The 15,952-nt window shown below is 39.6% G+C and overlaps 1 protein-coding gene across 3 annotated transcripts in view; it reads left to right on the forward strand.

Moving 5' to 3' along the window:
- The window catches only part of LOC146386331 (calcium-dependent secretion activator 1-like), a 331,088-nt gene extending 315,658 nt beyond the window's left edge, over positions 1-15,430 (forward strand). For all 3 annotated transcript variants that reach the window (XM_084927304.1, XM_084927306.1, XM_084927305.1), the window contains 2 exons: positions 9,861-9,965; positions 11,686-15,430. In XM_084927304.1, the coding sequence (XP_084783430.1) occupies positions 9,861-9,965; positions 11,686-11,859 (279 nt within the window). In that variant the 3' untranslated portion in view covers positions 11,860-15,430. The remainder of the gene's footprint in view (positions 1-9,860; positions 9,966-11,685) is intronic.
- Positions 15,431-15,952: the final 522 nt, after the last annotated feature.

A 15,952-nucleotide genomic window follows, 5' to 3' on the forward strand; every position in this document is an offset into this window, starting at 1 on the left:
TTGGATTTGGCAATACTGAAAGGAACTAGAAAGAAAGCATATTTCTCCAATACTGGCTTCTCTTCATTGGCTCCTTGTTAAATCCTGAATCAAATTTAAAATCCTGCTCCTCACATACATGAATAGTCAAGCCCCATCTTATCTTAAAGGCCTCATAGTACCGTATTACCCCAATAAAGCACTTCTCAGACTGCTAGCTTACTAGCGTGGAGTGGAACCTTCTCCTTTCAGGCCCTCTGGAACACACTCCCAGTTTGGATTAGGGAGGCTGACACCCTCTTTACTTTTAAGATTACAGCGGTCCCTCGTTTATTGCAGGAGTTACGTTCTAAAACTAACCCGCGATAGGTGAAATCCGCGAAGTAGCCAATTGTATTTTTTACAATCATTACAGATGTTTTAAGGCTGTAAAACCCGTCACTACACACTTTATACACTTTTCTCAGACAGGCACGAACATTTTCACACTTTTCTCTCTTGTTTAAACTCTCAAAGTTCAAACCTTCATAGAAAAATAAGAATGAAACCAAAGATCAAACCCTGTTTTCAGGTCCAGAACATGGGAATTAATGAATCAATGGTATGAAAGTGGAGGAAGCAAGAAGAATGAGTTGAGTAACGTTTGACTTATCTGACTCTTTTGTTTCGCTTGATGCGCCTTATGGTCTGAAAAATACAGTAACTTCTACCTTCCTTTAGCATGTCCAGAAGTCCAAGTTTTCCATCTTCCTCTGCCTTTTGGGTGCTATTGCAGGTGCCTTTGATGGTGCAAAACGTTTCATCAACATTGTTGTGTTTTATGGGGAGAAAACTTACAAACATTCAGTACAGCACTTCAGAATCACACTGCTAGGATCGAAGATTTATGTAAATCCGTCAAGCAGAACGCGTTGTGTACTGTACAGGAGACGGAGATTGATTGACAATGGTCTACAGCCTGCATCCTGACAATGGTCAGGATGCAGAATACAATGCGCTGTAAAAAAAAAAAAAAAAAAAAAAAAAAAATGCAAAATTGCAAAAAAATCGGAACAGCGAGGCTGCGAAAAGTGAACTGCGTTATAGCGAGGGACCACTGTAAACCTAAAGCTTTATAGTTTCATAGTTAGGGCTGGTGATCAGATGACCCCGAATCTCGCTTGTTTTATAGTGTAATTTCTTTACGTTGTTGCATTAATGCAAGTTATCATATTGCTGATGACAGCAATGTAATAATCTTCAATGCAAAAAATTTCATTAAACAGCTGAGTAGGTAGTTGGGGAAGGTTTCGGGGGTTTAGAGGTGTACTGCAAATCCTGCTGGTGGCAGTGCCCCCCACTGCCAAGCACCATCTGAAGACTGGGGTGTGAACATGCATGAGGTTTGCGTGTAGCAGTGGCAAGAGCTGGTGTCAAATGGGGGCAGGAGGTTGCTCTATCGCCCATCTTTTGCTCAAAGAGGGATGGACCAATTTTATACATGTGTATGAGGCAGTGTGCTTGTGTGTGTGTTTAGTGTTGTACAGGGTGTGCATGTTGCCCAAGTGTAGGTAGAGCTTCATCAGAATGTTGTGAGGTGACAAAACACACACAAATGCACTAACACAGTCAAGGCTGTCGAGCAAATCGGGGCCCATGATTCAGATGGAACTCGTTAGAATGTCACAGATTTTGATCCCTGTGGGGTTATGGCATTATGTATGCAGAGCCATATTACGCTTATTTTGGCTGTCTGCAAGAGCTAGCCCCCTGCTGATCCCCATGCAGCCTAAAAAAGAGAGCTTGGGAGAATTTGGTTTTTTTTCTCATGATTTTCTTTTGTTATCTCCAGACATAAAGCGAGAGGGGCCAACACTGTTCATTTGACAACCTTAGTCAAAGTGATTTTCAAGTTTGTGGATGCCACAATTTGTTCACCCTGTCCTGAAAAAGTCAGATCTCTTCCTGGATGGTTTGACAGTAAAGTGGCTTTGAAATATTTGTAGCTCAGATAGCTGCGTATTAGAGAAAGTGAAGAGATTTCTCCACAAATTTGAAATGGGCCCATAGAGCCCAAATTATAAACAGAAGTTGTTGTTAATTAACAGGAAAAGTATGTTTACTTATGCATTTATGTATCTTTTCAATAATTATGGGTGGTATGGTGGTGCAGTGGTTGGCACTACTGTTCCACAAGGTGCCTGCCTGGCACCTGTGCCTGTATGGGTTCCCTCCAGGTCTCCCTATGGGAGCTCAGATAGTCTCCAGCCCTTCACAGTAGCATCACAGAACTTTTCCCCACACCAGTACTTTTTTCTGCATTTTTCAGAGTTAATTGGACAATCTAATGTAACAGAAGGATTATATTTAATACTTAAATGAAAATTATTGGCAAACAGACTATCAGACTGAAGTCTAGTATGGTTGCTGGTGTCTGCCAGCTGTACAGGCATTCATGTCCAGTGTACACTGAGTTCTCAGACACCTAGCACTTTGTGGACAAAGCTGTTTTCACCTTGTCTGAAATGTTCCTATGATCCAATTTTTTTCACACAATACACAGCATGTTTTACTTTGAATGCTGTCAATTATAGCACTGAATTTGTTTAGATTTTATTACACTTTTGGATTTATCACACTTGTTGAAAACAAGTTTTAAAATTTGGGGGGATTTTAAAACCCACCCTCCTTTGTTCTAAATAAGCTCTATTCACCAGCTGGGCCCACGTCCTCATTTTAGGTTTGACAGCATTTTAGTAGGTAAAGGTGAACGCTTGGACATGAATTGAGCTGCGGTTTGGGGAAGGCCTCGAAGGGGACTGGCGACGGCAGCCTGGCAGATCCCCATGCACTAATTAGGAGTGAAGAAGTTAAAGAATTGAGAACAAGGAGGGAGGGAGGGTGGGGCATGTAAATGAGAATGAACAGTTTGCAGAACTGGGGAGAGATAGATGACAACCGGAAGGAGCGTGTTTGGAAGCGTGGTCCCGCTCCTGAAATTCCGATACATAATCTCCAATAAATACTGAACATCTTCTTACTAACCATGTCTTATAAAAGAGCCTCACCATTTTTACAGAGTGTTATAGAAAATTTCTAAAGACAAAATAGATGCTAACTGGACTGGTACTTATGTAGCACTTTTCTTCTCCGTTTGAACAATTCACCCATTCACACATTGATATAAGTGCCTTTTTTAACCTAACATTCAAACAATCTTGGGGTTCAGTAGCCTACACAAGGGTATTATAGTCCTTTTCCACTAGTACTTACTTGGCATGGCTCTACTTGGTTTTTAGGGTTTTTCATTACATCGTAGTACCTGGTACCAGGTACTTTTTCAGTGCCTACTCGGCATATGTTAGGTGGTACTCCATTGTAATGAAATCACATTCAATTGCCTCGAGCTGCATTGAGTCAAGCCGAATAGGAGGAAAAGGCCTGTTAGATTGGTGGTGGACCTGCTGTAGCACCTGAGACACAAATGGCTTTACAACTGATGCAACATACGACTTTAACACAGTTAAATGTTTGTTTGGGTGTTTCTTTCTTTCTCTATGCAACTTATAACTACTTACTGTTGGTCTGCACTATAAAATTGGTATTAAATTCAAACTGGCATTAAAAAAGATTTTAAATCTGATGAAACTCACAGGCATTATGTGTACACCAGATGTCCCTGACAGGCTTCCAAAATGCTAGTCATGGCAGCAAGAAGTCTTGTGACGTAACTGTCAAGTCCTTTTTTTATATAACATTAAGAAAACTAAAACAGAGCAAGCACAAAATGGCTGCTGCAAAAATGGCTGCAGATGGGACCTGTGCAAAGTCTCTTCAAAGGGAGAAGTGAAGGAGGGGCGGGTGATGGCAAGAGCAGCCAGTCAGTGGATCAGTCACTCCAGGCCTGGCCTCTCGGTGGGGGGTTGTGCTTGGGGCGAGATCACAGGCCTGCTGCCTCCCTGATGCCTTCACAGGCACACAGCAACAGATAGGAAGCTGTTGGCACCAGGTTGCCTCACTTATTCACCCCAGCACTGCTTCAGCACAATCATCTTTTCTGTAACCCATGTCCTCATTTACTGAGCTTGACCTACATGTAGACCTGGTGTCTTCATCGTGTCAGCCAGTCTGAAAACCAAAGCAGGTTATGGTCTGGTTTGTTCTGTCCAAAAATGGATACATACGGAGTAGTTTTTGTGCTACTCATCGAGGTCATCGTTGATAGATAAAATAATATCTTAGCTTACTGTCACATCTACATTTTCTATAATTATGTGTATTGTGGCTCTGCGGGTCACGCTCAACAGTGGCACATAATAACTGGGGAAATGGGAGAAAACATGGTAATGTGGTATATCCTATGGTTCCAAATATACTTTTACATTAAGCTTTAAGCTTTTATATGAATTTATTTCATTGGTGACTAACCCAGTCACCAATTGCAGGGCAATGTAAAAAAGGCATCTTAAAAAATGAAAATCGTCAAAAAGTTCTTCAATCATTCATAATTTAATTCCAAAGGGCAATCTTTTGTATATTCTATAGGCAACCCTTTTTGTTTTAATTTCTTCAGTACTGCTTATGGATCATGAAAATCAGAAATTCAGTATCTCAATATGTTGATTTTAAGTAAATTAATAATTAATGTATTTTGTAGGAAAATATGTACAGCAGCATGGAGAAAGAAACGTTTGAGGCTAGTGTCAGATCAAGAGCCACTATGCCAAGATCCAAGAGTCTGGAACAAGAAATCCAAGTTGTTTTAAGTCCAGTATGAAGTTTCTAGAGTCTGTGATGATTTGTGGTGCTATGTCCTCTGCTGATTCTGGTGCTGGTTGGTCCACAGTGTTCTAATAAGTCAAACAGCAATGCAGCTGTCTATTTGGAGATCTTAGAATACTTATTTCGTAGAAAGGGAAATTGTTGGTAAACTGGTGCCAGGGTACAAAGAAGGGCCTCAACGCCTGTGATGAAATCACAGGAGCTCTGCTAGAGAAGACTGTGGCAGTTAGTGAAGATATTGTAATGATGAGTCGGGGATTAATCTGATTTTGTATTATGTGTTATAGCAGGCAGAGCGTGGACAAGGGACAGAGTGGGCAGGTTGTGAATAGGTAAGGGGGAGCTCTCGCTGCAGCAGCGGTGAGCAGTTTCAGAGGATAGCACTGTCAGATTGAGGGTGGCACATATAAACATTTGAGGGGGTCAAAGCTGGGGTCAGGGTTCGTGGATTCTACTTGGACCTTCTATTTACTCGGCAAGTCCAGCTATCACACAAGAGAGTAACATTATGGTGTCAGAATATGGAGTGCTGTCATCAGAGAACTGACGGGATAAGGTATAAGGCTTTACATTACAGGACTCGGAAAGGTAGGTGATAATGAAAGTGTGGGAAGTTTCCACACACAGAGTTAGCCCAGCAATTTCATCTGAAAAATTACTCATAGGGAAAAAAGTTAGGAAGAGAAGAAAAACAAAATCCAACCCAAACCTGTCCTGCTGAAACCAGCAGCACATCTCATGTGTGCTGAGTCAATTTTATGGTAAGATAACCACAAAAGACAACGAGTGACTATTTCTAAATGGTTAATACTAGAATTTGACAATACTGTAAAATGAAGCATTTAGAATCATTTTAACAGGACACTCTTTTCCCCTAATGTGGAATGACATAAGAAAAACGCTAATTGAATTCAACTTTCCTGCTAGATTAAGCAAATATGGGTTGTGGTAGCACTGTCTATTACAGCTCAGTAATAAAGTGGTAATAGTAGGGTAATAGGGCAGAAACAGCACATAATAAGTTATTACCATTCAAAGATCCAGCATGCAGCACGTAGCACCAAGCCACCTGCTTACATACTGAACATTAAAGCAACCACGACGATCTATGGTAGTTCTCTGAGCAACAATTTCACAGATACAGATTGTCCTTTGTACCATTATAATTTTTGTATAAAGTAAAATAATTAGTCCATCCAAAATAACATATACATTGGGATATTCAATGTCTATCATTAGAAATAAACAAATACAAAATTAATTGGGGGTGCGGGAGCTATACTCTTAGTACACCACACATCCAACCCCCTCACATAAACTGTTATAACTAGAGTGCTTATATATAACAGATACAGACAGACACACTCACATTCACACCCACGGGCAATTTAGAGTTACCAATTAACCTATCCCCACTAACTGCATGTCTTTGGACTGTGGGAGGAAGCCGGAGTACCCGGAGAGAACCCACACAAACACAGGAGAACATGCAAACTCCACTGTGCTGCCCTGCCAGAGTGAAAGCTATGGGAGATTTTAGACATGTTAGATTGTGTGAGTGGCGTGATGGTGTAGTGGTTAGTACTATTGGCTGAAATCAAGACGGTTTATGGTTTGAACCCTGGCTGGGTTTTCGTAGTCATTTTAATATATCATTACATTCCAAATAGTTTCTTTATGCTTCTTTCAAATCAAGTAATTTATCATATTGAATAGACATTTCCTCCCTCTAAACATGCATATACCCCCTCCCCCTTCATTTTCATTCCCTTTTTTCTCCAGACTCCCATTCATTCTGCTGTGACCCTGACTGTGGAAAGTGAGTCGGCTTGTATTAGTATCACCCTACACTCATCACTGTCCATCAATTAGGCTGACACCAGCAAGGGCCCAAAGAGAAACATCTGCAGCTGCTGTGCTCGGAGCTCACTGTGCCTCACAGAGCTTACTGTTTGTCTAAGCCAAGGAGTCAATGCTAGTTTGAAAATGGAAATACTGATGTAATTGGTCAATGGATGGTACCTTGATACTACATGAGGTGGAATGCTATGGCTAAAGTAACAAATACTACAACCAGTGGTTTTCTTAGTCTTGATTGGGATAGCATCTAGGTGTGCTATTTTTAAAATCATTACTAACATAGTAAATGACATCACAGAACAAACCAAGACTAATTTAATTACATGAAAGCAAAGAAATGTAAATGGAAGCCAGACAGTATTCCCCCAGAAAAGTTACTGCAGGTTAGGTATTAAAGTACATTAAAATTACTTTAGAAGGCTTTATCAGAAATGACTAATACGTGCTAATCATTATGCTAACTTATGCTTCCTGTCGGAAGTAAGGAGACATTAGCATAAAACAAAGCACCATTCTCCACACCATTAGACAACCACAAAGGCACTGCTACAAGGCAGGTAGCCATGGTTTTTGACAAAAACCTAACCCTACCAAGCATCCAACAGGAACTGGTATTCATCAGAGCAGGCAATATTTTTCTACATCATTCCTGATTTACTATCCATCCATCCTTTCTTCCTTTCTCTCTCGCTCATTTCCTTTGTTTGTCAGTATTCCGTCCATCTGCTCAACACATTCTATTCATTCATTAATACACTTTCACCTCTATCCTTAATCACCCAAACCTGCTCTTCATTCTTTCCAGCCTAAGCTCTTGGTCTAGCCAGTTGTGTGCTGTAACTTTTACAGGAAGGCAAGTAGAACCAATTGCTAAGACGACTGCCAAGCCTGTTCAACTTGCCTGTTTTATGGCCATGGTTAGAGCTCCTGTCCCCTCTCCATCGTGGTTTCTTGCTGTTGTATTAAAGGAATAATTAAGAACTTTTTCAAAGACCATCCTCTCTACGTCCCACATGATTCGGGGGGGGAAACTTTTCCGTTACGAAGCTAAATCACTGTAATTCATTTACCCTCTAATGCTAGCTGCATTTCTATACGAAGTGCAGGTCTAACTGATCTCAGAACAGTAACAGCTGAGCCAGTGGCAGCTTGCCTCGCATGCTGCTCTCCCATCAGTTTACAGTCACAATTCACATGTACAAACTACTAGAAACAAGCTGCTGGGCTCTCAGGAAATTGATAAACTGATTTAGTTTAAGAAATCAGTCACATTGGTCTTTGCAGTAGCCCTTTTTCACCAATCATAATGGAGGGCTCAGCAGTCCTGAGAGGTGGATTTGACTAAATGGTTTCATTAAATCCAGTTCAAGTTAACTTATATAGCATTTATACCCAAGTGGCCTCACGACCGCCTCTCTGTTTTGGTGGATAATGTAGCTCTTTTTAAGATATCAGTCTCCAGCTTGCACTGGGGCTGTTTGAAACAGAGTGTGAAGCAGTGGGAATGACAAATAGCATTTCCAAGTCTGAGGCCATGATTCTCAGCCAGAAAAGGGTGGCTGGAGCACTCCGGGAAGGGGATAAGTTGCTACCACAAGTCGAGGAACATTGTTCCTTTGGCCTCTTCCTCATCAAACCCAGAATTATCCATCGGATTGCAAAACAGAGAAGCATGATTTGTCACTACAGAGAACACATCTTCACTGCGCTAGAATCCAGTGGTGCCATGCTTTACACCACTGCATCCAGTGCTTTGCATTGCACTTGGTGATGTAAGGCTTAAATGCAGCTTTTTGGCAATGGAAACTCATTCCATGAAACCCTCTATGCACTGTTCTTGAGCTGATCTGAAGGCTGGAGCTCTAAAGCAATTGACTGTGCAGAAAGTTGGCAACCTGTGTGCATTATGCACCTCAGCATCTGCTCACACTGTGCTGTGGACATAGAAGTGATTGGAACACCAGAATTAAATTATTTGGATGGGTGAGTGTATACCTTTGGCTATGTAGTGATGTCCTTCAGCAAACACAGTAAACAAATATGTAAGGCAGCCTTTATTAATTTGCTCATGTATTAAAAAATGTCCTGTCTCAGAGCAACGCTGAAAAACTAGTTCATGCATTTATTACTTCCAGGCTGGACGACTGTAATTCATTATTATCAGGAAGTCCTAAAAACTCCCTGAAAAGCCTTCAGCTAATCCAAAATGCTGCAGCAAGAGTCCTGACAGGGACTAGAAAGAGAGCAGATTCCTCCTGTTTTGGCTTCCCTTCATTGGCTTCCTGTTAAATCCAGAATTGAATTCAAAATCCTGCTCCTCACATACAAGGTCTTAAATAATCAGGCCCATTGAACAAAATCACCTCATACCCATATGGAAAAGAAATAGAAAAAACTTATAAAAGACTTGCATCAGATGTGGCCTACTTCATATAGTGAACCATATAAGACGTATATGATTTACTCATGAAAGTGGCCGCTTTCATATATTGTTTTAGTAAGTATCCAAAACATACAAGTTTCAATGGATCTTATATCTGTTTTCACTCTTGTATGCTTTTTATACAAGTTTCACACAAGACAGATACAAACTTTATAAGATTTATATATATCTTTTCCATATGGGGAAGTCGACATTAAGTATGATGAGCTGGTTCTGATGTTTTATTAATAAGAAAAGTAAGAAACTGAGATTCTGCATCCAAGAAGAAGGCAGCAGCAGGGAGAATTTCACTGTTTCATCCAGGAGCTGAAGCTGCCGCTTTCATACGTATTTCAGGAGGGCAGTTTGGACTTTAGTTAGCAGAGGTGGGACCTCATCTAAAGAGGCAAAGAAATCATTTCAGAGAGCCGACTGGTCTGGAGTAGAGTAGCTGTGTGTCTGAGTTGAAATAGGATTATTTACCACTGCACCTGTTGAAAATGCAGTGACCTGATTCGTCAGATCTGTGTATTTGGATTCCAGCAATCAAAAATAAAGGGCAGGAAATTTGTTCAGTGAAATTACGCAGCTGAGTCAACAGCTGCATTAATAATAGGTAAGTCCAACACACAAAATATTTGAATAGATTTTACACGTCTAGTGTGTAAATGCCTTTTCAATGGTACACAGCAAGGATGAAATGATCCTTTTTTTTTCAGCCAAAAGCACCATCGCAATAATCTCTACAGAGGTGAAGTTATTGTTTAGAGCTAAAATTGTGCATTTCACAGAGAATCACTTGATACTACAGTGGTGTATGTTTGTGTGTATTTTACAGCAATGGTACACGAGCACAATGACCCTTATAGGAACATGGCTGACTGACCGTGTGGACCTGCAGCTCCATGTTTATCAGTTGAAGGTTCTCATTAGAATTGTCAAGGTGAGAATTACTTGCTATTATAAACTCAGCAAAAAAAGTAAGGAAATTTGTGTTTGGCTAATTTTTCCTTCATTGTAACACTGATTCAATAGATCTTATACTCTTAGCCTGTTTATTTTCCCTTAAATATTGCAACAGTGATAAGGAAAATGTATTTGTGGGTTAACGACAGAATTGAGCCTGTTGGTTGTGCCCATGAAAAAACTTCGACCCTGCTGCAGTGTTCGCTTGGTGTCTGATTCAAGCGTGCCCCATTTGACTTATCTGAATAGGGTACCTGCCATAGGGCATGGGTATCAAACTCCAGTCCTCCAGGGCTGGCGTCCTGAAACTTTTCCATGTGTCCCTGCTGCAACACACCTGAATAAAATTAGTAGGTCGTTAGCAAGACTCTATAGAACTTGATTGCATGCTGAGGTGGCAACCCCCAACCCCATTCAAGTAAATAAAAGTGAAGTAGCATGTTTGAAAAAACATACTTCTAAACGTATTTTTAGTTCACCATGTTCATTCATTCATGAGCTGCTGTAACATGAATCAAATGGCTGAATTGCCACCTCAGCGTGAAGTCAAGTTCTATAGAGTATCAATTAAGGGAGAATAAAAGAATATATATACATACATACACACACACGCACACACATACACACACACACACACACACACACACACATATATATATATATATATATATATATATATATATATATATTGTCAAGAAGCATTGTAACAACAAAGAAATAAAACAAATTTCTTGACTTTTTACGCTAAATATTTTGATGAAAGTAAAATGTTAAATATTTCTATTTCGATCTATTTTATCAGTTGTGTGCAAACATTAAAAATGCAAAATGCATTATTCTAACTAATTAAGTCTAAGGGTAAGTGGTTGCTTTTACAGTGGCTAAGGGGTAGAGAAGGTTATCTGTTAGTTAGTATAGGAATTGGTGATTTGAGCCCTCCAGTCTGCATTTCAAAGTGGGTGAACAATCAGTGTCTTGATATCATGTTCACATTTTTGCACCAGTTGTTATTTGTGTATAGGCAAACACTGCCTCCTCGTGATTTACCAATAAGAGCTCCTATCTGCCTGGAATGCTGTTGACCCCACTATGCTAACAGTTTTTTCAGAAACAGAGATTCAGCCAAGTTGCTGTAAATATTTTAGCACAGTCCCTCATGCCATGTTGTGTAGTTAAGTCCAGCGTTAGATAGTCCGGTTTATTCTCCAAGGAGCAAACGTTAAAAAAATGTTAAAAAACAAGATGGACAGCGTTTTACACAGGTTAGCCTTTAGCTTAGCAGTTAGCCCCGCTCTATGTCTCCTCCACTGTCGGGTGTTACTGGTGCGAAGCTCAGTTGCTTCCTGGAAGTAGCCGGCGTAGTATACCGAGCCTATGTAGAAGATCCAGAGTGGTCGCATCTACTACATCTATTGTTTAAGCAGACTTTAACGGTGCTATCATCAGCCAGTGCAGCTGCAGCTTAACAGGGCACCACTATCATCATCATATTAATAAGATGTACTGATGTTCACCTAAACTTTTGTTTACCTAATTTGAAGACCGACTCAAGACCAGATGATTTCATTAACACCTTAAGAGGCTAAGTGGATGAGTCAGGGACTCACCAACCCAATCTGCTGACATGCTTTTTTTATATTTCCTGTGAAGCCAGGAATATCTCTGCTAATCATTTTTCATTTTTCTGTTTGAGATAGAAAAAGTACCGTGACTTCCGCCTTCAAGGGGTACTGGACTCTACGCTAAACACTAAGATGTACGAAACTGTAAGAAACCGACTAACCTTGGAAGAAGCCACGGCATCGGTGAAAGAAGGAGGGATGCAAGGCATTTCAATGAAGGACAGCGATGAAGAAGATAACGATAACTAGATCAAAAGAGTTGAAATAATAATAATAATTTCAGTGTTTTTCAAAGGGTCAGGTATATTGCCTGACAGTCCACACCAGTCCTTCTATAGAATCAAAATAATTTGGCCTGTTCCCTCCATTGCTTGGTTTTAGTTTTTCTATTGCCAATACTTCCACAATTCTGTTAAATTTATGACATTTATTATTATGTTTATACTATTATGTATCTTTAAACACCTTCAAGTGTGTCAATAATCATCACTTAAAATCTTCAAAGCTAAATTTCCAAATAATTAAGGCTAGTACCTAAATTATCTTTTGCCTTAATTATTTAGTCTTTGTATTCTGTTCTTGTTTATACTTTGAGAAATACACAGTGTTGTCTCTGCACTTCTGCTGGAAAAACTCTCAAGTGATTTAGGCCATTATACTGTGATTTCAAGAAAAACAGTAAAACTAATACATGTGTCTGTCTATTCCAAAGTCTGCCTGCAAATGCAGGATGAACTTTGCACTGTCAAATTCACATTGTGTCTGATGGAAGTGTCGCAAGAAAATATGGATATTTATTTGTTGGTATTCACCTGGCCCAAAACAGCTAAATTAAAGCATTTAGAAGTTTTTTTTAATGTTTTCCACCAATATGGATGACAGTTTTCTTTCCATATGATATGACTTTGTTATACTGAAAAAGTAATTATCTTGTTTTGCTGCACCAGATGTGAAAGTGATTTAAATTGTCTTCCTTTGTAATGGTTCAGCATCATTTCTCAGCTAAAAAATCAAATTAACGTTTTTTTACATTATGTGATGTTATAGGATGTGACAGTGACGGTTTGTCTTTTGCAGGCTCTAAAACATGCTTTGTAATTGCCAACAGCAAATGTGAGACAAAAAAGAAATTCAGCACATTATCAACAGTAAGACTGGTGGTCACATAGAATCATTTTACACCAACAAAAAATATACATTTGAATACATCTTTAGAAACCCTATCGCTAGTGTCATGTGATAGGATCTGTGTCAAATTTTCAGGGTGTAACAAGTGTTAGAGGTTCAACATTACAAGTGTTTGGTTCAGTGTATGAATCAAATGATTCCTGTCTAGTAATCTAAATCTAAATGTCATGTGGTGTATGGAAGGGGAGAATGTGAATTCGGAGGACAGGGTTCAAAAATGGACCTTTATTTAAAGCTGACAGATGAAAAACAAAGTCAAAAAATAATAGTGGCAAGTGGCAGTAAACAATGTCTACAATGTCTAACACATAGAGAACAAACCCTACAAAAACACAAAAATGGGGGTTCAAATATACACAGAGGTAAATGGAGAAATAGAAAACAGCAGGGAACACAGATGGAACTAATCAGGGAAAACAAGACGAAAGAAGTAGGAAAACCCAAATAATTCAAACTAAGAAGGCCCGAGAATATAAACACAAACAGAAAACCTAACAAGATTTCAAGAACAAAGCAGTAAACGCTGAATGGAGACTGGAAGGTGTTCTCCAACTACAGGGGTGGAATCACACTCCTTACTTTCCCTGGGAGTGTGGACTGGAGAGAAGAGTTTGTCTGTTAGTCGAATTTTGGATACAAGAGGATCAGTGCGGTGTTTGTGGTTTTCATGGAACACTGAACCAGCTCTTTATTCTCTCAAGGACAATTGAGGGTGGGTGGGAATTTGCCCAACTAGCCTACATGAGATTTGTGGACCTAGAGAAGTAATTTGTCCACATCCCTCGGCGTATCCTGGAGTATGTGGTGTCTGGTCCATTGCTATGACCTGTTTTATCCCTCTATAATCATTGCACAAGCTTTGTTTGCATTGCCGGCAATAAGTCGGACTCATTCCTGGTGCGTATTGGACTCCACCAGGGCTACCCTTTGTCACTGACTCACTTTGTAGTTTTTATGGACAGGTTTTCTAGGCATAGCCATGTGGCAGAAAGCTTCCACTTTTGTGGCCTGAGACTCTCATCTCACCTTTTTGCAGATGATGTGGTTCTTGTTGGCTTCATCAGCCAAGTGTGAGTCATTGGGAATGAGAATCAGGACCTCCAACTCTAAGGCCATGGTCTCAGCTGGAAAAGGGTGGGGTCCCTACTCAAATTCAGGGACGAGTTACAACCCTAAATGGAGGAGTTTAAGTATCTTGGGGTCTTGTTGACATGTGACTGAAGAAGGGAGCTTGACAGACAGATAGTAGGCCGGAGCTGCAGTAATGCAGACGCTGCAGTAATGCAGACGCTGCATCAGACCGTTGTGGTGAAGAGAGAGCTGACCTCTTGATTTATCAGTCAATCTGCGTCGCATGCTATCTACGTGCTCAGACTGGTGAACCAAAATTGAGGAGCTCATTTATGTTAATGTACTTATACTCCTAAACTAAAAGTTATTATGGATTTGGCTTTCCACCAATTGACAGAGCTAGCTACTTTCTGTTTTCTTTTATTGCTAAACTTGGTGCCTAAATAACAGTGAAATAAAAAAAAAAATTGCATGTAGCAAAATATCAAGATGTCAAATTTAAGCAATATGCTATTATTATGTTATTATGTATTTGCCCTGCACAAAAATGGCTTATACGTCACAGATGCAGCAAACAGAGAGCTGGTAGAGAGCTTGTACTGTTAGAGTATAATTGTACTTTTTGGTTTTGTTTATTTATTTTTGGGGGTAAATCGATAAAATAAAAAAAAAGTATGGGGTTATGGATGGTCCCTGAACATTAACAAGAAAGTACATGAAACAAAATATGGAGTGCATAATCAGTTCAACATATGTAGTTGGACTTAAATGAGGCACACCTAAATGTTATCAATCTGTCAGTGCACCCAGATTTTTTGCATGACTTGAAATTGTGGCCACAAAATAATGTGAAGGAATAATGTGTTAAATATCTGTATGTATGTGTTTTGTGCAGTAGAACTGGAAGACAACCCTTTGTGAGTTCCAGGGTCATCACAATACACACAATCACTTTTTTTCCCTTTACAAAGTAAATGATGCACTGCCAGTAATTTAAGTATTTGGTTAAACAGCCTACAGATAAATATGTGAGCAGCACAAGCTGTGTGCATTAGTTTGAACATCAACCTTGCATCTCTGGCTTTTCCTAACTTTGTTTGGTTTATGCATATAGTACAGCAATACACTTGTAGTTTGATTTTTAATTACACTTCTAGAGCAATTTTTTTCAACATTTTTCACATTTTAAATTTTAGAGCAAATCTTTTTTTAGTCGACTATATGTTTAAATAATACCGTTTATTTGCCATTTGTTGTTTGTTCTTGATAAACCAAGTTTCCTATATGTCCCCAAGGCTCTATTGCAGGATCTATGAGGGAATTAATCGTCATTTTTATAATGGACGACAAGAAATGGAGTTTCCTACAACTTTGCTTTTCTCAGTTGTGTTCTTTACCTTGAGTTATGTGTCATACTGTATGTAAGAATTGCATGGACCTGGTATTTATTTCCCAAAGTGTTTTTGCTCCATGTGTGATGTTACTGGGGGGTTCACCTTCTGCCTTCTTGAAAAATCCACTGAGGCCAAGAAGATTTAAATAAAAGTCATTGGAAAGTGTAGGAAGAAGTTTACAGCTCATTTATTTTTGTCTTCAATGTGAATTCACATTGTGAACTGTAAGAATGTGACCCAGGAGGGGGGGAAAGAAGAAACAAAGTGAAAGAAATAACAACAACAAAATACATATTTGTTAATCTGTGCCCATGACCTCCTGACTTGCTCCACAGCAGCATTTTCTTAAGACACAGAGTCTTAGATTAATTCTGTGGATTAAAGTCATCTTGAGCGTTTATAGTACCACCCTGAAGGAGATTTAGCTGCATTGACCAAAATCAAATCCAGAGCTGAAGATGAACGCTATGACTGAATTCGAGGAGATTAGATATAATATCATTCCAAATTAAAAGAGGACAGGATATCTCTTAATTAATCTATAGACGGGAAGGGACTGGGGGGGGGGGGTGATGTGGGGGTGAAATCCTTCTTAGAATATGAGGAAAACAAGGTTTTTGGTAAGAACAAGGTCCATCTAATCCCTGGGTGATCCAAATGCTCACTGTGATGACTTCATCACTAGTCTG

This window comes from Perissodus microlepis, chromosome 5 (genome assembly GCF_051167445.1).
Source record: "Perissodus microlepis isolate ML-2025 ecotype Zambia chromosome 5, ASM5116744v1, whole genome shotgun sequence".
In the NCBI taxonomy this organism is placed as follows: Eukaryota; Metazoa; Chordata; class Actinopteri; order Cichliformes; family Cichlidae; genus Perissodus; species Perissodus microlepis.